At 39.8% G+C, this 27,143-nt stretch overlaps 1 protein-coding gene across 7 annotated transcripts in view; it reads right to left on the bottom strand.

Moving 5' to 3' along the window:
* Nucleotides 1–27,143, bottom strand: part of TSC1 (TSC complex subunit 1) — a 51,411-nt gene that overhangs the window by 2,644 nt on the left and 21,624 nt on the right. For 5 of the 7 annotated variants that reach the window (XM_030535083.1, XM_030535079.1, XM_030535080.1 and 2 more), the window contains 18 exons: nucleotides 26,346–26,498; nucleotides 24,788–24,932; nucleotides 23,403–23,557; nucleotides 22,981–23,054; nucleotides 21,188–21,366; nucleotides 20,499–20,614; nucleotides 19,877–20,000; nucleotides 19,206–19,318; nucleotides 18,490–18,562; nucleotides 16,967–17,068; nucleotides 13,073–13,649; nucleotides 9,748–9,791; nucleotides 7,279–7,445; nucleotides 6,105–6,287; nucleotides 5,625–5,735; nucleotides 3,947–4,069; nucleotides 1,967–2,154; nucleotides 1,470–1,631 (listed from right to left, as the gene is read on the bottom strand). In XM_030535083.1, coding sequence (XP_030390943.1) covers nucleotides 1,470–1,631; nucleotides 1,967–2,154; nucleotides 3,947–4,069; nucleotides 5,625–5,735; nucleotides 6,105–6,287; nucleotides 7,279–7,445; nucleotides 9,748–9,791; nucleotides 13,073–13,649; nucleotides 16,967–17,068; nucleotides 18,490–18,562; nucleotides 19,206–19,318; nucleotides 19,877–20,000; nucleotides 20,499–20,614; nucleotides 21,188–21,366; nucleotides 22,981–23,054; nucleotides 23,403–23,557; nucleotides 24,788–24,932; nucleotides 26,346–26,498 — 2,789 coding nt within the window. Of the gene's footprint in view, nucleotides 1–10; nucleotides 1,318–1,469; nucleotides 1,632–1,966; nucleotides 2,155–3,946; nucleotides 4,070–5,624; nucleotides 5,736–6,104; nucleotides 6,288–7,278; nucleotides 7,446–9,747; nucleotides 9,792–13,072; nucleotides 13,650–16,966; nucleotides 17,069–18,489; nucleotides 18,563–19,205; nucleotides 19,319–19,876; nucleotides 20,001–20,498; nucleotides 20,615–21,187; nucleotides 21,367–22,980; nucleotides 23,055–23,402; nucleotides 23,558–24,787; nucleotides 24,933–26,345; nucleotides 26,499–27,143 lie in introns of those variants that run through there. The other 2 variants (XM_030535086.1, XM_030535084.1) reach the window with 2 other exon arrangements.

Below are 27,143 nucleotides of genomic sequence, written 5' to 3' on the forward strand. Positions count from 1 at the left end.
TGGAAGGAGACAAAGAAAGTAAGTCAAACTGACGGTAGCAATGGTACACCATGAAGGGATTAACTTGCTGGAGAAGGCAGCAGTTTACTTTGATTAGTTCCTATCTCTACCATTACAGATGTGCTAAAACATACCATCACCAGTTTCTCCTTTCAATCATTCCCACAAAGCATAAACCATTGAACATACTATAGCCAGAAAGATAACCAACAATCACAGATTTAGTGGTGGATGTAGGTTCAAGACTGGCAGAGATCCAAAGGGTAGGATGTACCTGCATCCTCACTGCTTTAGGAAAGTTCCCTCCTGGAGTTGTAGATCTATCCTTTGCCTGCCACAGGCGTGAACAATATCTGCTCTTACTGTCAATTGTTTTTTGTAGCCATTCTGAAATTACTACAGGGCTAGGAGCAGGAAGCACTTCATGAGTGGGAAGATTTATTTAAATCATATATATTTGTGGGTGCTAAATCAGCAGAACAGACAAATTCCTAAGAGAACAAAGGTAACTTGAGTATAATCAAGGTTAGTATTTCCTCCCCCTGTGGAGAATCCCTTTTTAAACTTTCATTGAAGTCTTGAGACTTCAATGAAAGCAATAAATAGAGAGCTTTTCCTTGACTTCCAGATAGTCAACTCCAATTCAAATGTACTACGTTTGCATAAAAAAAGGTATGCCTCTGACATATCCTACTCAAGCCATTCATGCCCAACAAGTTTTGGCTGGTGATGATGGTAAATCCAGGTAAGTTGTGAGAAACAATGTCTCATAATGGACAACATTTCAGACCAGAAAAGATGGTCAATTTGAGACTTTTGTAGTCATAATGAAGGTTCAGCAATTTTCATGATAAATGCAGCAGTTTGAATTAGATCTCAACATCCAATTTTGGATATTAGCAATCCTAAAGGTCCTTATTTAACGCAACAGGAACAAAGTGCCAATGGAGTAAACTATTTCCCTGGAGAACATCCCATTTAAATAGACTGTATTGTCTACATTGCCTACACTAGTTCCTACCAGTCAGTCAACTAATTGTTACAAAGGGTAGAGCTGCCCAGTCAGGTACACTAAACTAGATTCATTATGCAGCAATTAAAATAGTTAAGACAATTCTGTTTTGTTGTAGATTAAAATGATAGGTCCTGGATGTGAGTTACTGGAGATCAAATTCTTTTTTTTACTAGAATGGTTTTCATCTGTAGCTAATTTGCACAGTATTTTAGTTACTAAAGAGCTCCTTTACAGTTTATTCTCAACTCTTGTTATTGACTCACTGGGTGACTTGGACAAGCCACTCATCTCAGTTTCACCACCTGCAAGAATGAGAAAAGCTGATGCTTCACAAAGGTGATTAAAGTACTTGGATACTTAAGGATGGCAGACACTGAATGCTAAACATTACTAGGGGAGGTTTACCTCAAGCAACCTGCAAGTAGCTCATCAAGTTTTGTAATATTGTCCTTACCTTTCTTCTGCTGCTTCAGCTGCTTCTGTTTTTTCATCGTCAAGTTTTTTCGATAGGCTATCCTTCTCCCATCGGCCATATAGATCTAAAATCTCCAGCTCAAATGCTTGTGTAATTCTTTTCTGGGCTTTGTATCTGCTCTCTACCGCTTGCAGCTGGCCTCTGAACATACAAAGAACACATTACTATTGAATTTCTCAAAGTATAACCCATCTGCCAATAGATTTTTTGAACTTTAACATAATATATTTTATTGCACCAATTTCTATTGGTGAAAGAGAGAAGCTTTCTTCTGAGCTTACACATACTTCTTCAGGTCCTCAAGAAGAGCTCCATGTAAACTTGTCTCTTGCACCAATAGAAGTTGGTCCAATAAAAGATATTACCTCACCCACCTTGTTTCTCTAATATCCTGGGACCTACACAGCTACAACAACACAGCAAATAACTTTATTTATAATGTAAGTTAGTATTAGTTACTGAAGTGAAATCCCAACCTTGCTTGGATTTTGACATCCTCCAGATATTTCTTTTGCTCCAGTAACAAGTGATCTTTCTTAGAAAGCTGAGACTCCAGTTCAACTACCCGCTTCTGGGAGGCATCAAGCCTCTGGCTTTGCTGTTGAACACAGAATTTTGCTTTCTCCAGTTCTTTCCGAAAGGCAGCCTGCATCATTTCCACTTCCTGAAAAAGAGGGGTACTCTGTGTTATTGAGAAATACACCAATTAGTGTCACACAAGTAAAAGGCTAAAAACTTTTGTCAGATACATTAAAACATCTACTACACTGGACCCATCCCATGCCCCTTTGCTTTGAAGAGTCTAAATCTGTTTTCTCAGGATTTCACTGGGGAAGAAAGGGTTACAGTTTTAAAGAGAGCTTTAATAGGGACCGGATTCCTATATGTTTGCAGTATTTATACGTGTGCATACAGTTACAGATAGCATAATTTCTATATAAGATGAAACAAAGCAAGTGTCCAAAAAGAGAGATGCAGAACTGGAGAACTTGTGAATGTATCAGGGATACCAAATTGCCATTAATATAGCTCCATGTGACCGGCATTTATTAGCACATCAGCGTTCCTTACTTAAGCCCTTTCCAATACGGGTAAGGCTTGTCAGTCTTGTATCAGATTAAAATGGATAATTTTCAATTTCTTTGAAATCTGGCCCTCAAAGTGCTAAAAAAGGCACCTTTTTTTGGCTTTACAGTTCATTTTTACTGGTTGCTGTCTCTCATGTAAAAGCAGGTACACTGTCCTGTAAGTGTCACCCTACTGGTACAAAAATGTTTCCCCGAGCAGGAGTAATAAAATCATGTGGTCCTTAGAAGTTTTACAAAAAAAGAAGCATGAGATGTATGTGGTTGCAAGAGATAAGCACTTTTAGTGACACCTGCTGGAGTGACATGGCAGTATTTCTGCATGCTGTGAGACCTACTGTATTAACACTAAGCACCTTCCCATGCAATATCTCAAGCAGCAGATTCTCTTTTTACCTTCACATAGAAAGTTGTGTGTGATATGGATTTCTGCTCCAGGGTGATACAAATGTAAGTTTCCAAGATTACTGAACCTATTAAGGGTTGGCAATTTTCCAGGAAAAGCTACTTTATGCCAGGGCGCTGGTAAATACCAGGTTAAAGCCAGTATAAACTGAGAAAAATAACTGCATCACCATCCAGTAAGTTCAGCAAGCATAGAACAAATCTTTTCAACCTTTGGATACATCCATTCAAAACTGAGGAATAAGCTCGGTCTATCCACTAAATCAAAGTTAGTCTTTCGCTGCATGGCCAAATGGACTGGTAGTTTGCAACTCTGCATGCTTCTGATTGCTCAATGCTTCAAGTCTACAACTCTGCATTACTGTCATTTTCATATAATATTTTTGACTTTTATTTATATAATATTGAAAACTGAAATGAGTCATGACATGAATAACTTCCTTGAGAAAATACCAAACCAAAATGCACCGTCATTCCAATGTTCAGTATAATTACATATATTAGTATTATGCCTACTGCACTTTTACTGTTTATTTGTGCAACTCCACATTAATCTAGGTATCTACTGCATTATGTAACAACAATCTGAAAGTATAACTAAACCTAAGTGTAATGTGGTGTGCGTTAAACAATTTTAAAAATAGAAAGTGCCTTAAACTGTGACAAACTAGTTTTTCCCGGGGCAGTAAAAACCATCATTTGACCTAGTTAAAACTATGCCATCCAAGAAGCTATTTGAAGACAGACTGGATAGCCTGGCATGACTAACACAAAAGCTCTCACTGAAAAAATAAATCAGTAGTATATTCCTTCATTTGCTTTGAAATTGGATGCAAACATTTATGTCAGTTTGTTTGCTGATTTATAAAGAGTTTCCTTCTTCACTGAAAAGCCACTACTGAACTTGATGATGATCCTAAGGCAAATCTTTCAAGAAAGGCCTTGCCTGTGACCCACATACTGTACCTTTGTCGTGTCTGCATGCTTGTGCTGCAGCTGTTCCAAGTACAACTCATTGACCTCCCCAAGAACCAGAAGTTGCCTATTCAAGAACTCCATCTGCTGCTGGACTGACTCGCTGTTGGAAAGCTTTAAAAATAAATAAATAAAATAGAGTCCACAGTGAACAGTTTAATCTTCACATCTGACCTACACCACATCTGGGAGTTATGTTTTTTACTAAAAAAGAAAAAGAAAAAAAATCAAACCATGATGCCTAGGGAAAGCAGCAGGCAATTATGACAATCAAGTGAATGGATGTTACGCAAAGTTGCAGCAGGTAAATTATGGCATCTCGTGAGACAAATGCAGCATTTAGTTAGCTTAACCCCTCAGTTTCCTTCAAATAAGGTAACTGCTTCTCCATTTGTATGTGACATCCCTTTAGCTTCTGACAGGGGCTCTTTAACATACAGTAAAATACAAGGAGTGCTTTAATCCAAGCACATTATGAATTACTCCTGGGGGAATTCTGTGCCACTGCGCACATGTCGAATTTATGCCCCTCTGCAGATTTCTTTACTTCCCCGCAGTAAAATGCCTTTCTGACGGGGAAGCATAGGGAAACCACAAAAGTGGTCACGAGACCCTCCCCAGCAGTATGTTTTGGGTGCCCAGGGCAGCCAGCCAAGATGTAAATCACTGTGGGGCATGGGGCAGGACTGGGGAAGACCTGGCCAGTGGCTTCTACCCTGCACCAGACTCAGCTGCTACTCCCGGCTGGGCTGGGGAGGATGGAACTTCCTTTTCCCCTGCATGGCATTCCGGGTTGGATCAGATCCACCCCCAGACTTCTTCTCCAGTTCCAGAAGACTCCGCAAACTCCTCCCCCTCACCCGCCGCTTCCTACAACCATCGCTCCTCAGCTGCAGGGGAAGGAATCCCTGAACAGGGAGCTGCTCCCCCATCTGCCCAACCCCTGTGCATCCAGACCCCCTCACACCTAGACCCTCCTGCCGAGCCTCACCTGCTCATACTCAGAACCTGTCTGCTGAGCCCCACTCCCCCTGAACCTGGACCACCCTGACAAGCCACGCACACCCAGATCCCACCCTCCCCCAATGCCTAAGCAGCTGCACCTGGATCCCCACCCCACTGATCCAACTCCCCCAGCATCTGGACCCCCCCAGAGTCCCCCATACCCAGACCCCAATTACCTTCACCTGGACCACCCTGCAGAGTCCCATTACTGTTGCATCCAGAACCACCTCCCAACAAGCCTCTGTGCATCCAGATCTCCCCTCCACCCACATCTCCCACTGAGCCACCCGCACCCAGATTGCCCCACACAGAACCTTCTCAACCCACACCTGGCTCTCCCCACATTAAGCCCCTCCACACTTGGATCCTGCCTTCCTGAGCCAGCCTGCCCACACCTGGCATGGAGGGGCAGGGCCCTGGGGTGTTTCTGGGAAGGTCCAGTCCTTGCGCTGTCAGGGCTGGGGGTTGGGTGCAGCCTCACCGCTGAGTCCATAACCCGGGGGAGAGAAGGTGCAAGGGGGAGCTGCACAGTGATCTCCCACCTCTTTGCAGCCAATGGCAGCTTAACCCAACGTGAAAAAGGCCTTATGAGGAACAAAGAGAAATTTGAAAATGGGTACTAGCAAAAAAGGACACAACAAAAGGGCCAGAAAGGGAATCATACCTTCTGAGAAACTTGGCTGAGAAGCAACTCTGTGTGACACACCTTGTTGTTGGCTTTCTTTAATTCTAACCTCAAATTTGCAATCATATTCCTACAGTCCTTCAGCTTGGTCTGTTCAAATAGAAAGCAAGAGGCTTAAGGCTCTGAAACTGTACTACAAACCTAGCAAAATACACATTTGGCAGGATGGTCAGCATTCCTCCCACACAGTATAATCAGCGGTTACAGACTAAACAATAAAAATGATCATTATCTACAGACTAGTTAAAAAGCATGCAATTTGCCATTTCAAAGCAAAATAGAACAAAGCCACAAAGAATGGAATCAACTTAGATGAATTTTTAACTGCATGTTGTCTTATTTGGATTGAAGTGAGAGGTTTAATATACTTAAGAGCCATTTCATGCCAGATCATTAGGGGAGTTATTTTTAAAGCTAGATTATCTGTTCACTATAGCTTTTCCATGCTACGTTTCATACCTGCAATTCCTGGCTCTGGTTATAGAATTCTTCCCTGTCATGTTGCAGCTGTCGGATCTGGCTGTGAAGCTGAGCCACTATATTATCATGCTCTTCCTGAAACTGGTGGTACCTGGCCTGCTCCTTCTGCAGACTAAGCTTCAAGGACTGGATATCTTTCTCCTGTAGTTTCAGCTGATCTTTCTGTCCGGAACCATATACCAGAAGTAAGATGATCAAATCTTCTACTTCAACTAGTAGATCAGAGACCACTGCCCCAAGTCAGCCACCAAATAAAGGATCAAAACCAAACCCCCCTAATAGCACAGTCTTCAAACTTGGCTATGTTCCAGCACTTTAGTATGTTCCTTATATAAAAAGGGTTTTTTCTTTTTTTTAAAGAAATGGTTAAAAGGTGCCAGGCTGAATATACTGGAAACTGAAGTTACATCCACAAAATATGGTCAGCAGTTATGTATGTTCCTCCACATCACTCCAGTGGTGACCTAAAGGGACTGGCTCAGGGAAGAGAGAGTAATTCCATTTCCAATAATTATTTCTTTCTTAGCCTCTTTGCTGAGACTGCAACAAAGATCCCAATTTACATGACAGCTTTTATAATGTGGACATAAAAATTCAAACAAGATTAAGTTATTTCACATGGACTCCACACCACTAAGTTTCCATCACTAATTAGGGCCAGATTCAGAGACTCAGAGAGAGCACACACTTGAAATACTTACCTTTCTGCCAGCATTCCTCCTCCTCAAATGGAAAGCATGTACCTCTTCAGGAAACTTAACAAGGTTACTAGCCTAATGTTAAGACTGCCCAAATGTTAAGCAAGCACAACATTGACTGTTAAATCACAATGACTTTCTAAGCAAAGTTTGGCAGTTACTTAAGCCAGTTGGCTTCTTCATGTATGTGTTCAGTTCAATGCCCTTTACAGTAAATTTCCAGTTTCAGCTAATCACAATGCATCAAAATTATCCACAATCACAAAAATTGGAGTGTTCGAAGGTTACTGTAAAAACACCACCACCACCACCACCAGTTCAATAATAAATACTTTAAAAGATTTTAAAGTTCTATGATACTACAGTAGATGTTGTCTGGGGCAGGTATTCATAGATTAGATAGTGATTTATTGGTAGCACTTCTTGGCATGCACAGCACTTAAATCCTTGCTCACCATGGCAGCATTATGTTCCTCCAGTGCTGTTGCTTTGATCACTTTCCTCAGGAGTCGCCGGTTCCGAAGGGCATGTTGTTGCCTTTTGAAGCGCTCGTACAATAACTGATTGTGTAGCAAAAGCAGCTGGTTACGCAGGGTGTGAATCTCATCTGAAGGGGGAGAACCTAGACAGGAGTTAAATGACAGAGCAAAGGTTACTGCTAAATATATTGGATTCTATTACACACATTCAAATTTACATCCTTATTCAGGCCCTTTCTACTTTTGCAGGGTTATTTTTTAACTGCAAAACTGAATGGAAAAAATTAGGAATTTAAATAAAAAGGTATCAATACTTAGCACAAAACTTTACATGTTCAAAAGCTTTATACAGTCCTGAATCCTCATCATACCCACAGTTCATAGGTACCAATTTATTATCTACATTTTACAGATGGGGGTAAAGTTTTCTAGAATGCTTAGATGGCTTAGCCCTGGTCTATACTGAGGGGAGGGGGAGAAATCGATCTAAGTTATGCAGCTTCAGCTACGTGAATAATGTAGCTGAAGTCGACATACTTAGATGGATTTACTGTGGTTTCTTCATCGCGGTGAGTTGACTGATGCCACTCCCCCGTCGACTCTGCCTGCACCTCTCACGGCTGTGGAGTACAGAAGTTGACGGGAGAGTGCCTGGGGGTCCATTTACTGCGTCTACACTAGATGCGATAAATCAACCCCCGCTGGATCAAGCTCTGCCCGCCGATCCGGCGGGTAGTGTAGACATACCCTTAGATACTTTAGAAAGTGTGACTGAGATTATGTCTATACTACAAAGTGAAAAAAAAAACTCACGGCACCTGGTCTCAGAGCCTGGGTCAACTGACTTGGGCTTGCAGGGCTCAGGCTGCCGGACTAAAAATAGCAGTGTAGACCCACTCAGGCTGAAGCCTCGGCTGTAAGACCCACCCCTCTTGCCAGATTTCAGAGCCCAGGCTCTAGCCTGAGGGGGAATGTCTATACTGTTATTTTTAACCTTGCAACCCAAGCCAACTGACTTACGTTCTGAGACTGGGCTCCATGTTTTTTTCTTTGCAGTACAGACCTAGCCTAAGCTACCTAAGACACTTTTGAGAGTTTTACCCACAGAATTTGAAAGAACTAATTTCCATGAAGTTACACAGCAAATCAGTGACAGAACCAGAATTAAAATTAGAATTTAGGACCTTTCAATTTCTAAGCCTGTAGCTCATTCCTCAACGTACACAGCCTTCATAATTATAAAAAAAAAAATGCAACAACCCATTTGAAGCCTGAAACTGAAGTCTGTTTCCCTGCCAACATTTTCTCCTACATTACATGTTTTTGTCACGAGCAACATGCTCATGAGTGGCTTACATGACTATTTTTGGGAAAGAGTCATGAGAAATTGTAGGACACAGCTTTTACTGCATCAGCTAAAGTGTTAAGATTGAGATTAGCCTCAAGCCATTTAAAAATGTCAGTTTTAAATATTTCAGGAGAGGATGTCTTCCAAAAAGCCACTGGAAAGATTTCAGACAGACCAATTTCACACTCCTTTGTTATTTCGCCATCCTACCTTAGTAAGACAGATTTATCTCAAAGCACTTCTAAGCACAGGCAACATTTAAAAGATTTCTAACAGTGTACAGGGTAGGTTTTTGATTGACAAAACTGTGCTTAAGTCAGTTATGACTTAAGTGGAGCTTCCGGCTGCCTCAGGTGAAGAAAGAGGAGGAACTTATTTGAATTAAGGGAACCAGACCAATATGTCCAAAAATGACTTCTGCTCTAAAACCCTGCTGCCTCCTAGTTATATGGATTTTTCAACTGGCTCATTTTTTCATCTCCCTAGAGCAGTAAAGATCACCAACACGGAAGTCAAAAGGAAGCCTAAGATGACAAAACTGTGAGATGTGTGTTACATGGTGAGGAAAGATTTCAGTTTTAGGCTCCCTGACTTATCAATTGGGGGTGCAGTAGGGGAAATATTTAAATAGTTCTTTAAACCCGGTGGAATTCAGCTTTATAACTGGAGAGCCATTCACCTCAGGAGTATTCGTTTCTACATAGGTGGCCATAAAAACAAAACCATAAAAGAGAATCAGTGTCCCTTTGAAGAAGGCAGTATATGCAATTGCAGATTTGATAATGGGCATGAGTACCATTGCAATTTGGTTGGGGAAAGCAGCACACGGTAATATTCTTGGTTCTGAAGGAAAGGGAATTATCACTTTCCAAAGAGAAAGAAACTTCTAACGTTGAAACAAAGGTGCATCATCTCCTGAGCAGATAAACTACATTCCAATGGCAGTCACCATCCAACTTCAGCATGTGAAAAGAAAGAAGCCAAATAAATATGCAGTCCATCATTTAATTAACCAAGTAGAAGAAGATACAAAGAAATGCAATTTTTACTGATTATGGACTACATTTATGGTCCTAAACCAAGAAAAACTTGTTTACCTCCAAAGTGAGTCCAGTCAGCAGATTTGCTTGGCAGAGGCAATCTGGAAATAAAAACACAGTATTAATAGTTTATACACTGTAAGTAAACACTTTATAAGGCAGATTGAAATACAGACCCTGTCCCTAAGGCTTTGTAATCTAACAAATGAAACATCATACTAGAGAATAATTCAGACGAGAGGGTGTAAAGATCACTGCAAGAAGTGGGCTTTAAGGAGGAATTTGAAAGACAGCAAGGGTGCTTGGTAGACAGAAAAGGAGAGACTGTCCCAAGTGTAAAAAGCAGCTTGAGAAAGGGGCAGAGCAGGAAGTAGGATAAGGAGATGAAGGGAGTGCATAATAGGAAATAAAAACAGACATGGATGTATCAATATACGACTCTCCCTTCTTACATCTTGGCCCAAACAAGTTTTTCTAGTTCCTGACTTTCATACTGGGGGAAGAAATTGCTATGCTTCTCCTGGCCACTAGACTTCGTCCCACTACTGGATACCTAATTCTGTTCTCATGTCATCTAAGGGCATGTCTACACTACTGACTTTAAATTGACATGTCCACACTACCCTCCTTTAGTCAGTGGTGTGCATCCTCCTCTGGAGTGCTTCCACTGACTGAAAAGGGGTAGTGTGTGTGTGGGGGGGGGGGTGGGGGGCGGTATGTACATGCAGTTCGCCACCAGGAGCAAGGGGACCAGCCACCCCCTAGGATTCTTGACTCTCCGCTGGAAGCAGAGGCAGCTGCTCAGGCTTCTCAGCTCCGTAAGTGGGGAGCCAGGCATGAGCAGCCCAGCTTCCTTGTCAATTTCAGGGCTCCAGCAAGACAAGACAGCCAATAGCAGCGTCTACACAGACACCGTGTTGCCCTGGACCGACAAAACACCTCTACAGGAGGCGTAGGGTGAGTTATGTCGGTGTTTGCGGGCACTTCTATATCGGTAGGACAAGGCTGTAGTGTGTACACTGATATAATTAGGTCGACATAAGCTCGACCTAACTGTGTCTCAGACAAGCGTCCAAGCCAATTAGAGACAGGCAGCCAGTGGACCCCACTTCCTCACCATCAGGTTTAGTAACACAGCTGAGCTCCATCAGCAAAGGCAGCAAGAGTCCTTCAGTTATGCACAGACTCAGACTTTAAAGGTCTGAAGGAACCATTGGGATCATCTAGTCTGACCTCCTGCACATGGCAGGCCACAGAACCTCACCCACCCCCTCCTGAAATAGACCCAGAACCTCTGGCTGAGTTACTGATATCCTCAAATCATGGTTTAAAGACTACATTACAGAGAATTTACCATTTACATGAGTTTAAACCTGCAAGTGCCTTATGTCTCATGCTGCAGCGGAAGAAGAAAACCCCCAGAGTCTCTGCCAATTTGACCCAGGGAGAAATTCCTCTCAACCCCAAATATGGCCATCAGTTAGACCCTGAGCATGAGGGCAAGACCCTCCAGGCAGATCCTAGGAAAGAATTCTCTGTAGTAACTCCGAGCTCTCCCCATCTAATGTCCCATCTCCAGCAGTTTGGGGGGGTTTTTTGCTACTGACAGTAGCCAATGAGCCACATGCCATTGTAGGCAATCTCCTTATATTATCCCCTTCATAAACTTATCAAGCTCAGTCTTGAAGCCAGGTAGGTTTTTTGCCCAGCAGCACTTCACTTGGAAGGCTGTTCCAGACCTGACTCCTCTGATGATTAGAAACCTTTGCCTAATTTTGAGCTGAAACTTGTTGATGGCCAGGTTATAACCATTTGTTTGTGTGTCCACATTGGTGCTTAACTTAAATAAGTCCTCTCCCTTCCTGGTATTTATTATTATGATTGCTCTCTATAAATACATCAGATCTCCTCTCAGCCTTTTTTTGGGTTAGGCAAAACAAGCGAAGCTCTTTGAGTCTCCTTTTATAAAAGTAGGTTTTCCATTCCTCAGATCATCCTAGCAACCTTTCTCTGCACCCGTTCCAGTTTGAATTCATCTTTCTTAAGCATGGGAGACTAGAATTGCACACAGTATACCAGACCAGATATGACCAGTGCCTGGTATAATGGTACTAACACTTCCCTGTCTCTACTAGAAATACTTCGCCTGATGCATCCTAAGACTGCATTAGCCTTTTTTAAAAAACTGTATCACACTGACAGCTCATAGTCATCCTGTGATCAATACATCTAGGTCTCTCTCTTCCTCTGTCACTTTGAACTGATAAATCCCCAGCTTATAGCAAAAATTCTTGTTGTTGGTCCCTAAATGCATTACCTTGCATTTTGCTCTATTCAGTTTCATCCAAATTTCTATTACTCCAGTTTACAAAGTTATCCAGATCTTCTTGTATGATATTTTGGATCCTCCTCAGTATTGGCAATACTTCCCAACTTTGTGTCATCCGCAAATTTTATTAGCGCATACTCACTTTTTGTACCAAAGTCAGCAATAAAAATGTTTAAGAAGGTTGATTCCAAGACCAATCCTGACAGTTCACCTTCCAGTATCACCCATCGTAGTCACCTCTTTAACCAATTCTTTATCCACTTTTCAATTCTCATATTAATCCCCATCCTCTCCAATTTGGCTAGTAATTTTCCATGTGGAACTGTATCAAATGCCTTACAGAAATCTAGGTAGATTAGATCTACTGCATTTCCTTTGTCTAAAAGATCAATTATCTTCTCAAAGGAAATCAGGTTAGTTTGGCATGATCTACCTTTTGTATAACCATATCGTATTTTCTCTCAATTGCCGTTCATCTCTATGTCCTTAATTACTTTCTCTTTCAAAATTTGTTCAAGACCTTGCACACAATTGAGGTCAAACTAACAGGCCTGTAGATACCTGGATCACTTTTTCTCTCCTTTATTAAAAATAGGAACTATATTAGCAATTCTCCAGTCATAGTATGACCCCTGAGTTTACAGATTCATTAAAAATCTTTGTTATTGAGCTTGCAATTTCATGTGTCAGTTCCTTTAATATTCTAGAATGGAGATTATCTGGGCCCCATTAAGCTGTTTGAGTTTGACTTCCACCTCAGATGTGATAAATTCTACCTTCATAAAGACATTTTACTTACGCAGATAAATGTTAAGCTACCACTCTGGATAAAAAGTTCACTTTCAAGAACTCATGCATGTCCAGCTAGGAACCTCTGAAGAGGTAACTTAACATGAAGCAATTATGCACTTTCAGTATAAGGACTACAGAGCCATGTCTGCAGAGCTTCTTGGTTTTCAAGCAAAGCAGCCTTTCAGGCACAGCTACTGATATATGGACTGACAAGGAAAGTGGTAACGAAGTGTTTGCAGAGCAAGGTCTGTAGACACTTACTTGTTGAGCTCCTTGGTATGTGCATCTGCTCCTTGCTGTATCAGTCTATCCAGTACTTCCATTGGAGAGGTGGAGGATGTGCAGTCTTCATCCTGGTTTCCCTTGACTTTCTTTAGCAGCTCCTCAGTCTTCTTGCTAACAAAGAGGTAGGCAGTCTTTGGTAATGCAACCTCAAAAAGATGCTCATATGAGGGAGGCTGCCCACTCCCAAACCCCATTCTTCTCTGTGCTGGTACTTTGCAAGGGCTGGGAGTGAGGATACTAGTCTCCATAGAGGATTGGCCTACCCTGTTACCAGCAAGACTTTCATCAGAGGCTCCACAGGGCCTGTCAATGGGAGTAAATGCTTGTTTAGGTGTGTCTCGTGCACCCTCAGGCCCAGATTTGTCCAGAGACGAGGCTAATGGTTCAGAGCTCAGACTGTGTCCTTGAACACTGGAGGCTACTGAAAGGGGCTTCTTTTGAGAGGCTGGTAAACTCTCACTTGTGTGGTAAAAAGGAGAGTCAAATCCTCCTCTAGGCACCACGGGCTCAGCATCTGCTGTAGTGATCTCAGAGATCTCTTTTGATATTGCATCTGAGAAAAAAAGAAAAAGGCAGTTAATACGCAAATAAGCTTAAAAAAAAAATAAGTTTGGTGCTGTGTTAAGACAATCCACCTTTCACCACAAACCAACTCCTGTGAACATTTAGACATCAGTTTACCTGGTATGCATTCAGGGTTGCTCTTTGTAACCTGGGATACAAATCCTGTAAACTTTCTTCATGTAAAATTAGAACAGGGTACAATTTCAAAACTGAGGGATGCAAATTAACTCATGGCTTTATGACAGAGATGAATTTTTCACATTGTAATTTGAGTTCTTAAAACTTTGGGAAGATTTTTCAAATTGAGATGGACCAGACAGTATTTGGGAATATGCACAATAAGATGTACATTATTTACCACTATTAAGATAATACAAATAAGAGTAGGTTTTATTAAATTGGAAGCTAGAAATAAAGCAGATAAAATAAACTTGCTTTTCTATACAGGGTGGATAAAAGCACCAATTAAAAACATTTTAAAATTGGTTTATTTAAATCAGATGTTTTTTAAATTTAGTTAAATACTTAAAATTAAGTTTCAAATTGACGACTTATTTTAAGGCCTAAACTTATTACAAATTACAATCATTTTAATCAACCACAAAAAATATTCAGCAGTTCATATTTGCTGCTAAGTTTGAGGTAGAAATCAACCCCTTGAATAATAGTTAAAGTCACTGAATAAACATTTGGAACCAGAGTTTGTGAAAGTGCTAAACCAGCTTTTGACAGCAGTAGCCTCTTTTGCAGGTGCAGAGAGAATCTTTTCTTCATTTCAGTTTTTTAGCTTCCAATCAATTTCTTAACACTGAAATGAACTAGTTGAATAAAGCAGGAAAGCTTGTTTTCCTCTTCCAATCTATGAATAAAAACTAGGTATGAAAAAATTAGATCTATTAATTCTAAAATCTTGAAAGACATTCTGACCAGAAATCATCAGTTCAATTCACTAACTACACATAATACTTCACTTAATAAAACTATTAGTTTTAAATGCAAAGATTGTTTTGATAAGGTTTTTTTAAACATATCCAGCACATTTAAGGTAGTTTTATTGAATAAAAAAATTAAATGTTTTGTGCATTTTAACTGAATTTGAATTTCTATCCAAATAGCGCTTTACACAAATCAAATGAAAAAAAATCAATTCAGTAAATAAGAAATCCATCATTCACCATTTTCTAACATAAAAAATGTGAAAATTCAGAAACCAAATAAAGGTAAGGTAAGCTATATAGTTGCTGAAATACAAGTATATAGATAGAGTGTATCCTCCTGGTTATCAAAAAGAAGCACCAAAGTCCATGTAAAAAGACTATATCTAGTTATAAATCAACATGTTTTAATGGTTGTCAACCAATGAGAATCAACCTTTCATTAGGAAAGTAATTAAAAAGTATAAAGATGAATTATATATATCAAGGGTTCCTGCTTGCTGATTTAAATCATGATCAAAACTGGTGATTTAAATCAATTTGCTTTGTTTCTACAGTTTTCTTTTTTTAATTTTATTTGAGTCTTTGTCAATTAAAGTTCCAAAGAAGAGTGATAAATTTGTAAATTTACTGTTCAGTTTATCCACAGGAAAAAAAAACGCCTCTGAATTAAAGAGTCATAAATCTGTAAGAAAAAGGGAGATGAACTGTACTAAACATGGAAAAACTGTTACATCGTCCCTTATAGCGCTACTATGAAGAAAATATTGAAAGACACCCTATCAACACAATGTGTGTTAAGACAATACTATGAAACTGACCACTGTCTCACTCAAAATAGGGTTTTAAGTGGTACATAAACCTTGCAGTAGTCCTCTGCATAAGTGTGAATTTTCCACATAGCAAGTCTGTTTTTATACAAAAAGAAAATATTTGTTTATCCTCTTATAAGTTTGTTTTTAGAAATTTTGGCAGAAAGGAAGTTCTTTTCCTTTTCTGCTAACTACTTCCTAATAAAGAACTTGGATTTTTACTTGTGGGGAAAGAAGGCTGTTGTGAATATTAGAAATGAGGAGGACAGACTTTAGGATGGAATAATTTTTCAAAGGAATAGTTAGGGGAACTGCAACAATTTTTTTTTTTAAATAATGGCTATCCCTGTTTATGGAGCTAGAATACACAGATATTATGCTGTTTTACAGAATATCAGAAAACTAACAGAACAGGAATGGAAAAAATGCAAGTTAACCTGTAGATATTAAAAATTATATAAATTTTTCGAATAAAATCTTAAAAGCGAGTGAAAAGAGATACTATAAAGTGCTGATCTAAAATCCATTGAAGTCAATGGAGTCACTCCACTGACTTCAATAGACTTCGGCTCAGGCCCCAAATAAAGTCACTAGAAGAAAATCTAGAGTAGTGCCATCTAGCCTGGCATGCTAATTAAGGAACATAGTAAAGTTTTATTTCTAAATTATCTTGATCAGAAAATTTTAATAAAGGGACTATGAAATCATCATGTATTTCAGGGGTAGGTGCGCAGAAGTAGTTAATTCTCACAAAATGTAAATTGTAATATCCTAAAATTAAGAAAGTTTGATCCCTGATATTAAAATAAATAAATTTCACTCTTGACTGTAAATGGTAAAAAAAATTTCTAAACCAATGCAAAAAAAAAAAAAAAAAAACAAAAAAAAAAAAAAAAAAAAAGGCTCCACTAGGGACTTACTGGTTGTTTCAAAGTCAGAAATTCTTCCCAGATTAAGAAGAGGAAATACAGCCAAACACTAGTCACATACAGAAGGGTTTACTATGATTTATGTATTACATTTACTTCTGAAATAATCTGATTTTTACATTGATACATATGTAAACGATAAGGATCACTAAGAGGAGTCCTGCATAAAAGGAGGAGGTTTCAAAAATAGAATAATGTTTAAATGGACCAGGAAGACAAAGCCAATAGGGAGGGTTACAACAATTAAGCAGGGCAGTGTGGCTCAGTATACCCTGACAGCAACAATTTCTTTCAGACATTAAGGATATTTCATTCTTATCTGAAATTTGTGCAGAGTTGCTGTACATCAAACATGAAGTCTCTTGATTTATGTGGGAAGACTTGATAAGAAGCAAGGTGAAATTAACTAACTATATTTATGCCACTTTTGGAACACTTTATCAGGAAGAAGCTGGTATCCCCAATAGATTCCTTGAATCCACACATTTTCTTCTGTCTGCAGTAATCACTAACACTCATTTATATCTGGCTTGATAAAATTAAAAAGGTCTGAATCATCAAACTCAGTACCATACTAGCTCGAGGTCTAAATGCATATAAAACCTACATAAGGATACCAAGAGACATTACCTTCTTCTCTGTCCTTCTCAACACTATCTTCATCAGAGGCCAGGCAACCTAAAAATTCTGGAAGATCACTTAAATTTACAGAACTTTTACTGCCAGGCACTTCTGAAGAAAAAAAAAAAAAATTAATTGTACAGATGCCATGTGTCATCATAAGACTTAACAATACGATATCTTCCACTTCTGCTGAAATAGTCTTCAAACAACATTCTCCATCCCTCTAGATCCTCCCCAAAACAGGAGCGTACCCCATTTCTGCTCCACCCGCAAATCAAAGAGTCCTGAAGTGTTAGGTCACTGGTCTCTCCAGAGACAGCCAATGTGATTTTGAAATGACAAGAAGTGCTACTGCAGAGTGAGATGAGGTAGTCTCCTCCACAGAAGAGAAGTATGTTGTCTGCAGTTCTCCTATCCATGAAAAGGAAGGACAAAGCTTAAGTCTCAAATATGTTTGCACTGCTAGATTTCCAGGCCATCTCTAAACTCCCTTTAAAACACTGATCTTGCTCCAACAAACAGTATTTACGTACAAGAAAAGCTTAACTGAATGAAGGCAGTACAAACTAAACCATATGTGACTGAATAACAGATCAAAAGTCTGAGACGGCTGATAGAGAAGCACATACTAAGCAGTGCAGGGATAGAAACCATAGGTTCGCAACTCAGGCACAAGTTGGGAAAGTCTAGCACAAATGCCGAATACCAAAAAGTTCAGATACCAGTGTTGCAAGACAACTCCACTGTGGAAAGCCAGTTTTAAATTCCAGTATCTTCTCCACCCTGAAGACATTTCTACAGCAGTTCTTTAGAACCTTAAATGTGGTACCATCCAAGTCCTTTCCCACCCCTTCCAGAGATGTGTGGGTGGGGGATAGAGGAAATGGCAAGTATAAATTCCATTTCCAATAAGATACTTTTCTCTCATTCTCTACAGATTTTACTAATCCATGTAGACTAGAAAGAGTTCTCTCAAATGCAGTGATATAGTAACACTGCAGGAGCATGAAAAAATACCAAGTTGTGCTTCCAGAAGCATTTGAGTCTATCCTGAACAGCTGACACAGTGAAGGAACACACCTGGGCAGCCTTACAGATGCATAACACTGCAAGTCCTTTTGCAGTTGAGGAATCTAAGCATAAGAGAGCTTCCAAAGATCATCCTCAAAACTTGAACTTCTCCTTTTTAATCTTTTGCAACCTTCACTTTAGTGCTGTGTTCCAAAAACATTAAATATTTTAATTGTGGAACACTGGGGTTGGGTTGAGGGGCAGCTAAGAAGGCAGTCCACACAAAGCATTTCTGGAGGTGAGTAGTTAACAGGAAACAAATCAAAAGTTTTTATCATATGACATTAAGCTGAATCGTAACATTAGAGTGAGATTCTAGAACCACTATGCAATGGATGGGGAAAAAATGGAGAAGGGGCAGGGGAGAAGTATTCTGTAACTAGAAACATTTATCCACAAATGAGATCACTGCTTTGGGGTAAGACTATTGAGAGGTGGGAGAAGAGGATGTAGTTTACCCAACGCTTTCTCGCTGTTTATGACATTTTGCTGTCGGGACAGCGAAGGCCTCCCAGGATCCGGTTTGTCCTCCTGGAAGAAAATAAGAATTCTTTGCAACAAACATCTATCACAAAGCAGCCTCTAGTAAAGGCGTAGGCAACTGATGGCATGTGTGCTGAAGGTGGCACGCGAGCTGATTTTCAGCGGCACTCACACTGCCCAGGTCCTGGCCACTGGTACGGGGGGCTCTGCATTTTAATTTAATTTTAAATGAAGCTTTTAAAACATTTTAAAAACCTTATTTACTTTACATACAACAACAACAACAGTGTAGTTATATATTACAGACTTATAGAAAGAGACCTTCTAAAAACGTTAAAATGTATGACTGGCGCCCGAAACCTTAAATTAGAGTGAATAAATGAAGACTTGGCACACCACTTCTGAAAGGCTGCCGACCCCTGCTCTAGCACATGTTCAGTGAGAGGGAATTTTTCCAGACAGATGGCTTAAGTGGCACATCAATAAAGGACTTCAGAGTTGGCTAACCCAAATATAAATTGCCTGAAGTTATAGGCAATTTGTTAGTTTGTGTTAAGGTCCAAACTGTACTTTTCATAATTAAATACTTTTGATTTACACACAGACAACCACGACCGAAAAACAGGTTCTCACAAAAAGTTAAACCAGAGACTGAAGCCAGCTTTGCCTGGCAGTTACATTTTGCCTTTACCTTCTTGGGAGGTGTGGCAGCAGCTGAAGGGAGTGAAACATGCACAAAGTCATCTGAAATGCAGGGTGGAGGAGGGGAGGTGGCAGGTGTTCCTAGAGGGGTTCCTTTTCCACCTGCTCAAAAGGCAAAGAAAAGGTTAATCACCATTAAAACTCCATATCCTTCTTAATTTGAGTTAATTTCACATTCATAAAGTTCAAGTAATACACACTTCAAATGATCTGCCATTCAAACCTCATAATTTTCAGTTTCATATAGGACATCGAGTTTTCAGACTTCAGTACTTAACTTGGGGTACCCAGTTCTCTGTATCAGTGTTCATATTAGAACTCAGCTGTGTTAAATTAGTACTTGGATGTCTAAATACCGATTTGGAGAACTCAAATGCAGAACTGTCTGTTCCCATTTAAGACGCCCATTCAAAAAACTGTATGCTCCATTCAAGTGTGAAGTAACGATATAGTTAAAGACGTCAAAACTTACAAACAGCAAACTACTTCAGAGAATTTTTAGGGGAAAAGCAGTTTAAAGAAGTTCCAAAAACACTTAGATTCACCTTTAAAGAGCCTGTACGCAACCCTAAGTACCTACAAAGATATTTTTAAAAAGTATCACTTCTAGACCAAGTTAAAAAACCCATTAAAATGCTAACTCTGAAATGCAGTACATACCAGGTGTGCTAAAATATTTGCTATAAGGCTGTGATGAAGTTTGTGAGGACTCTGACGAGACAATTCCTGGAGAGGTTGGTGGAGTGGTCATACCACAAACTGCAGAGGGGCTCCAGATGGCAACCTGTGTCACAATATAAGCAAATCAATTAGGCATATGTAATAAAAACCTATATGAAACACACACATCTGGCCCATGCTCAATGTCAAAAACAAAAAGGTATCTATGAGGATTACATGTACTATACCAGGTACAGGATTTGTACTAGGAAGCTGCAATGCTTGCTCAACTGAAAGCAAATGCTCCTATTTCTAAAATACTCAAATCCAAGGAGAAGTCAATTTAAGGGGAGAAGAGTGACCATCTTTGTAATAACATGCTGGTGTGCCATGGTTAGGTGCATTAATAATAATAATATATGGCGATATACCTATCTAATAGAACTGGAAGGGACCTTGAAAGGTCATGGAGTCCAGCTCCCTGCCTTCACTAGCAGGACCAAGTACTGATTTTGCCCCAGATCCTTAAGTGGCTCCCTCAAGGACTGAACTCACAACCCTGGGTTTAGCAGGCCAAAGCTCAAACCACTGAGCTATCCCTCCCCCTCCCATTGTACATTACCTGCTGTGGCTCAGTTGACAGCCGCGTAGATTGTGGGCTCAGAATCTGAGGTAGTTGCCCTTGCATTTGTGATAGGGTTAGCCTAGGAGTGGAATAAGGGGTAGAAGTGGAAGTCCCTGGAGTTTAAAAAAAAAGGAACATTCACGTTAGTTTATCAAATCCGATTTAGGTCTTGACGGTCCTTCTTGCAGATATTTACCAGTTTTTATTTAAAAAACAAATCCACTCATCTGTTCCTATACACAATCTGGCTATTGGAGAGCAGATTTATCCCCTTCCATCCATGCAAAATATATAACAACAATAATTTTAAGTGGCTAATGATTTGGGGTGTCTCAGTATGTGAGCGTGCAACCTTAAAGAGGCCTAATTCTCAAAAAGTGCTGAACACTTGACCAGGTAATCACTACTGTCAATTATGAGTAAATGACAGACAAGGCAACAGGAATGTTCTTAGCTCATCCTTCAAGGGAAAACAAAAAAGTCACAGCTTTGTGACTTTGCTAGAGAATAGTAATAACAGGACTTCATATGCGTGTACAGAATAAGGAACAAAACAACTTTTCTTTTTGCAAAAGTAGCCTTACAGAACAGGACTCCAAGAAGGGTACATTAGTAAGAACTGTGATTTTTTAATAACATAGCTGGTCTGCTTCCAATGGATATTAAAAGTCCCAATTAGCTCTTACCATAGTTGATGTGTGTCTCAATATAAGGAATGGCATTGGGGTCAATTTGACGAGGCTGCAAGCATAAGCTGACTGGCTGAGACACAGAGTAATAGCTGTCTTCATATGAGGCTTCTTTTGGGTCCAGGGAGATTTTGGCACATTCTATCACAACATCATGAGTTTCTAGTCTTTTCCACCTGTAGACAGTTTTTGGAGCCAAGAGAGTAAGTTAGTCTTAAATAAGCTCATTAGGATTATAAATCAAGGTTCCTGGACATATTAGGAACTAGTTTGTCAGATGGCTCATTTGTGTTCCTGCCAGCTTTGCATGATCCCAGCTGAAATGCAACTGAGGCACCATACAATTGTGTGCCCTGCAGTGTTTTAGACAGTTTACAAGGAAATAGATGACTCATAAGAGGTGACTCCAGTTTGGCAACATAACAGCTTTGAAACAGATCTATTTGAACCCAGTAGGGTCTTCTGTGGAGCACTCTGGAAAGGAGGAACAGCATATGAAGTCTTGAATGGTCCTGAGCTTCAACACATGGAGAGATCAGATCAGCTACCCTCAGACGTTGGGAGTCCAAATTTAGACAAACCAGCAGTGCAGAATCTGAAACTATTTTGCAAGCTGCTATCTGGTATGCCAATTAAGGAGTTTCACCTGTTTTAAGTTTTGGGCATAAATATTCTAATTTCTTTCTTTCACTCTGTACACCTCTTCTCTGTATAACTGAGTAACTAAATTCAGCAGTCAAATTAGAACAGGCCAGGACCTCAGAGGATGTAAGTTCATTGCATGTTCAAGTATACTAAGAAAAAATGGGAAACTATCCATTTAGAAGCTGCTTTGCTTTTGGCCATAAGACAAAATTTGAAGCAAGACAGTTTATGCAAAATACTAACCCAAAGGGTTTTAACTGACAATTCTGTGCCAATCTAACTCTTTAGAGGTGCTGCCCCCCCACCCAAATGCAACTAGGAGAAGCCTGCAAACTTGATCACTGAGATAGTCAATGGGTTCCTATTTAGTAGTATTTTCCTAGTGGCTCTCAAAGCAGGGGAAGAGCACTATTATGCAGGAACAAGAGTCAATTTCTCCTCTTCAGTTGCTGGGTCTGTGGAGACAAGAGAAAAGCAGCAAGTGGTGCTGCTGCAGGCAAATGGGCCTATTTCTAAAAAAGCTAGTACAGCTGAGGCCACATAAAAACACACCTGTTAAAAGAATTGATCTGTTAACCGAATCAAATTTTCCAGGCACCAAATCAGATACACTGAAGCCATTTTAAATACTTAAATCCTATCAAGCACTTTCAATGAGCCAATGGTAAAAAACCACAATCTTAAAACTTGACCCAGTAAAATAGACATGAGTAACTGATGTCAAATCAAAATGCTCATAATGAGACTGCAGATTCCTCTTTATTTTGTTAAAGAAAAAGAGCAAATTAGTTGTAGATAGCATTGTTACATCAAAGTAGTACTAACTGGTTTCTACCATAACTAAAATATCTTCCTCGGGTATTGTAATTATCCACCCACCAGATACAAAATGAAGTTCAGCCCCCAAACAAACCTCTGGTAAATGACCTGTTCCAACAATTTGTGTGTCCCCACCCCGAATTGTAACCTAGGATGCAGAAACCGTACATTTTATCTGGGGTACCTTAGAGTACTGATTGCAGAGTATCACTGGCATAGGATTTTTCTGTTGACAGGCACAACTTTCTGTTGTGAGCTTCCTGAAAAAGACCATCTAAAGACTGCTCATTCACAGCTTTTCCTAATAGAAGAGTGAATGTATATACCTTCGTGGGTCCAGTTCATGGTCCTTGGATCCAGTCACTAATTCTGGATGAATTCGTACATGTTCCATCATTGGCTGGAAAAGTGGGGGCAAAACAGATAAATATGTATCTAGTGCATCTAGAAAAGCTTTGTACCATATTAAACTCCAAAAAATGGAGCACCAACAAGTAGCTCCAATAGGCAAGGGCTAAAAGTTTAGAGGACAGTTACACAAGCGAGACAGCTAGATTAATTGTTCAGACTTGCTTGTATTTAGAAAGCTGTTCTTGCTTCTGCCAGTAATCTGTCATGATCCTGTTTCACTGCACAGTACTCAATCCAATTATATCAATGCAGCAGCCCTGTTTGGCAGATAACTACAATCTTGCAGCTATAAACTACACATTTTTCTTAGTGGATATGAGCATAAGCTATATTTTACCTTGACCACCTCTTCAAAAGTCTCCAAGTTTTCCTTCATACTGTAGTGAGAGCGCAGAAAGGAGACAAAGTTGCAAGGATACATTCCATAAAGGCGGTGAAAGAGAGCATAAACACTGGCATGGAGATGGACGAGATAGATCTCTGCCACATGACCTGGGGGAAATAGTTGGAGCCTTTTTACAAGATTGAATTGGAGGAGAGAAAGAAGAGTAATTCTGCTGATGAATTTTGAGTGTCAGAAGTTGAGAGAGAGTGCTTTAAGAATGCCTGTTATGATTCAAGACAAATGACAGTTGGGCAATACCAAAGCTTAGCAATGCTTAAGACCATCAGCTGTATGAAAGGAGAGGCCGCACTTGTACGTCACAAGTGTCTATCAGCTCTGAACTAAACAGTAAACCAGGAATGGAGTATTCATTCACACTGTTATCCTGTGTTTGTACAGAATCTAAGGTCCACAACTAGGGAGCCTACAGCTACAGCAATACATATCATAAATAGTCCTTAAAACAAATCCTTACTATTCAGATTGGCTCCTTTGCAGAAGAGTTAATTTTTCAACAATTGTAGTTTGCATGACTGATTAAACACTAAGCAAATCAATAAAGGACATCCCTTTCAGCTCAAAGTCAAATAAAAATCTGATAACCACGGGGGGAGGGGGGGGGATAGGAGAGAATCACAAGTTTGAATTGTGTAACTACTGGCTTGTCTTTCTGGCCTGTAGGAGCAGCTATGACATTAGTCAATGCCAAAACGGCCTTTCAAATCACACCTCTATATACTCAACTATGGCGTTTCTTCACAGGGTCACACAGACAGAAGACACACAACTTCTAGAGTTGTGCCCCAAAATGGCTTATGGATTGTCAGAATGGACTAAGACCAATCAATGTTAAAATGAAAAGTCTAATATGACCAGTACTTTAGAAATTACTGGGTCAGAAGCATTGTCAGAAATTCCTACCTCCATAGCTAACACTCATAACTCAGAACCTCCAAACTGGCACCTGGTTCGAGCTAGTTGTTTTCTCTCTCACCTTTCCATCTAGTAGACCTAACTGTCCATCCATATCCTTGGAGCTCTAAGAGTTGCATTCCTGCCATCTAGTGGCAGCAGCAGCATTACTGATCTTAAAGCATCACAGAATCCCTCATTTCAGAGTGTTGCACCAATAAGCGCCATGGTGCAAGAGCAAAATCCAGACATTAACTGTCAAAGAAAAGGAACAGCTTTTGCATTTAGTATCTAATTTTCCTCATTTAACTAACCCCAGGAGTCAGAACTGCAGCCCACCACTAGTCTCCCAAGATAGAGTGCTCGCCAGCAGTCAGAGAAATGGTGCTACTGAATCATACTTGCAACAAAGTCAGATCTCTCACCTGGATTCTTCAAGCACCAGGATGAGAGACGGCCAAATATACCAAAGAAATCATGAAGGTACATTTTGCCAGACTGTGGAATCATTGGCAGCATGGTTATTAACACTAGAACACCAGTGGTGAGTACTACTACATCTGTGTCAGTCTGCAATGAAGAAAAGTCATATTAGTCAGAATTCAAATGGAGAATCTTCATTTTTTCCTGACGCAGCACTACTACACAAAGGACATCGCATATTTACACTCAGATAAGGCTCCTTACTTTAAGGGTGCCTCATCTAAACCTATCAAACTTTGGTTCACTATCACACCTGCCCCTTTAATCTTGCAGATCCCCAAGATAAAGTCAGGGATTCCAGCTACTATCCTGTCTTCCAACCACTGACCTGCTGCCTAAGAATTTGTTGACTTCCTTCAAAGGCAGTCTTTATACCTGTTCCTTATCTGAATGGAGAGAACTACTACCGGATTACCTACCTCTGCCTGTCTAGAGCTAGACATGCTCTGCCCGCAGAGCCCAAGAGATTTGAAATTTGATATGGGTACCTCACATAGCTGGCAGACGACTAAAACTAGGCCCCAGCTATCCTCAAGTTAACATCTCTTAAATGCATACAAGCCTCTTTCTGTGCAGCCACACAAGTTAAATAGTATACCTATTATAGTAACAAGGCCAAATACATGATAAAAATGAAACAATTTGGACCAGAGCATAATAATCTATATCTTAAGTTCAGAGCTTCAGTATTAAAACTTAAGGTTAGCTACAATCAGTTTGTCAGATTGCTGACATACACATAAAAAAACTGAGCACTGCTGAAACAAAACACTGATGTTAGCTGAAGGTACTGTTGCATTGGAAATCTAAGGTAACTGAAGAGGTCCCAAACTGTAAATTCTGTCTGCCTGATGCCTCCAATATGAAAGAAAAGAAAAAAAGCTTTATGAATAGTGACTCTACTAATGCTAATCTACTATTATAAATAATTATGCAAATTTCTGTACCTTGTATTCATGTATCTTTGCAAACTTCAATCTAGTCTCATAACACTCATGTGAGATACACACAGGGTATATAATTACTACCTATTTATCAGATGGGAAACAAAAGTATAGGACAGTCAAGTGACTTGCTCTCATTCTCTCAGCAAGTTAGTGGCACAGGAAGGAAAAGAAACCAGGAGTCTTGACTTGCAGTCTTTCTGCTATCACAAAACACTGTTTTCTCCCTATATTAACTTTAGTATCTTAACTTTTCACATGTTTTCATAAAGCAAAGGATACAAAGTTGTACAATTTAGGGAAATTCAGTGCTTATAAAACAAGAAACAAACATTCTGACCTAGGGTTGTCAGGGATCCACAGAACATCTACTATGTGGGAACTGACAGTGTAAGCTTCCTCCACCAGTGTGCGTCAATGGAAATGGAGTACGTTCTCACTATTTTGTCAAAATTTTCCTTTCCCCTAACCAATTTATGCAAGTAGCACCCAGATATTACAGCAAGTGCCCCTTATAACACATATAATAAATGCTCAGTGTTGACATAGTTCTTACCTTAAGACACTTCAGTAAAGAAAGCAGGAGAGGTGCTTGAGAAAGTTTATGTTTCCAAGATGGCTGTCGTCTTATCACATGACCCAACAGTGAGAGAGTATGTAAACGGGTAGCAGCTTTGCCCATATATTCATTAATTTTGTCCAGTAGGTGCTGAAACCAAAATTGGGGGAGCGGGCAGAGGAATAGAAAATGAAATGAAATGTTACAGAATATTTACAGGTACCTGATGAACAGGAAAGGACACCAATCTGTATGTTTGACAAGTTGCTCCTCTCAGTTATAGGAATTAAATGTGTTTTACAAGTGTGTCTGTGGAGCCAGATTGAATACAACCCTGTGAGCACAACACTGGGATATAGATTAAGTCTCTGTGTGGTGATACTGACAACAAAATGTTTTTCAAAACAGAATTTGTCATTGTGCTTGGAAACACATTCTGCTCCAAAGTATTCAGCCACTGCAGAAAAAGCAGCTGTTAGTTTTGCCAAGTGTTCATTAAAAAAATTCCCACATGCCTGCAAAATCCATGTATATTCTTGTGCAGCTGCGCTTCCTCCTCCCTTCAATGGGTAACAAATCTAGTAACAGTAATAAGCAGCTGCTGCTGCGAGCCGTAAAGCAATTATATTACAAGTAAAAGATACTAAATATTTGTATGAAAGATCTTCCATGAGCTTTGTAATTTCATCTCTTGCGATCAAGGTGTAAAGCTGATTGTAGTCATGAACCCAGTTTAAGTAATCCATGAAACAAAATGAAGTTTTGTGTTTGAGATTTTTTTTTTTTAAACTAACC

This window comes from Gopherus evgoodei, chromosome 16 (genome assembly GCF_007399415.2).
Source record: "Gopherus evgoodei ecotype Sinaloan lineage chromosome 16, rGopEvg1_v1.p, whole genome shotgun sequence".
Taxonomy (NCBI): Eukaryota; Metazoa; Chordata; order Testudines; family Testudinidae; genus Gopherus; species Gopherus evgoodei.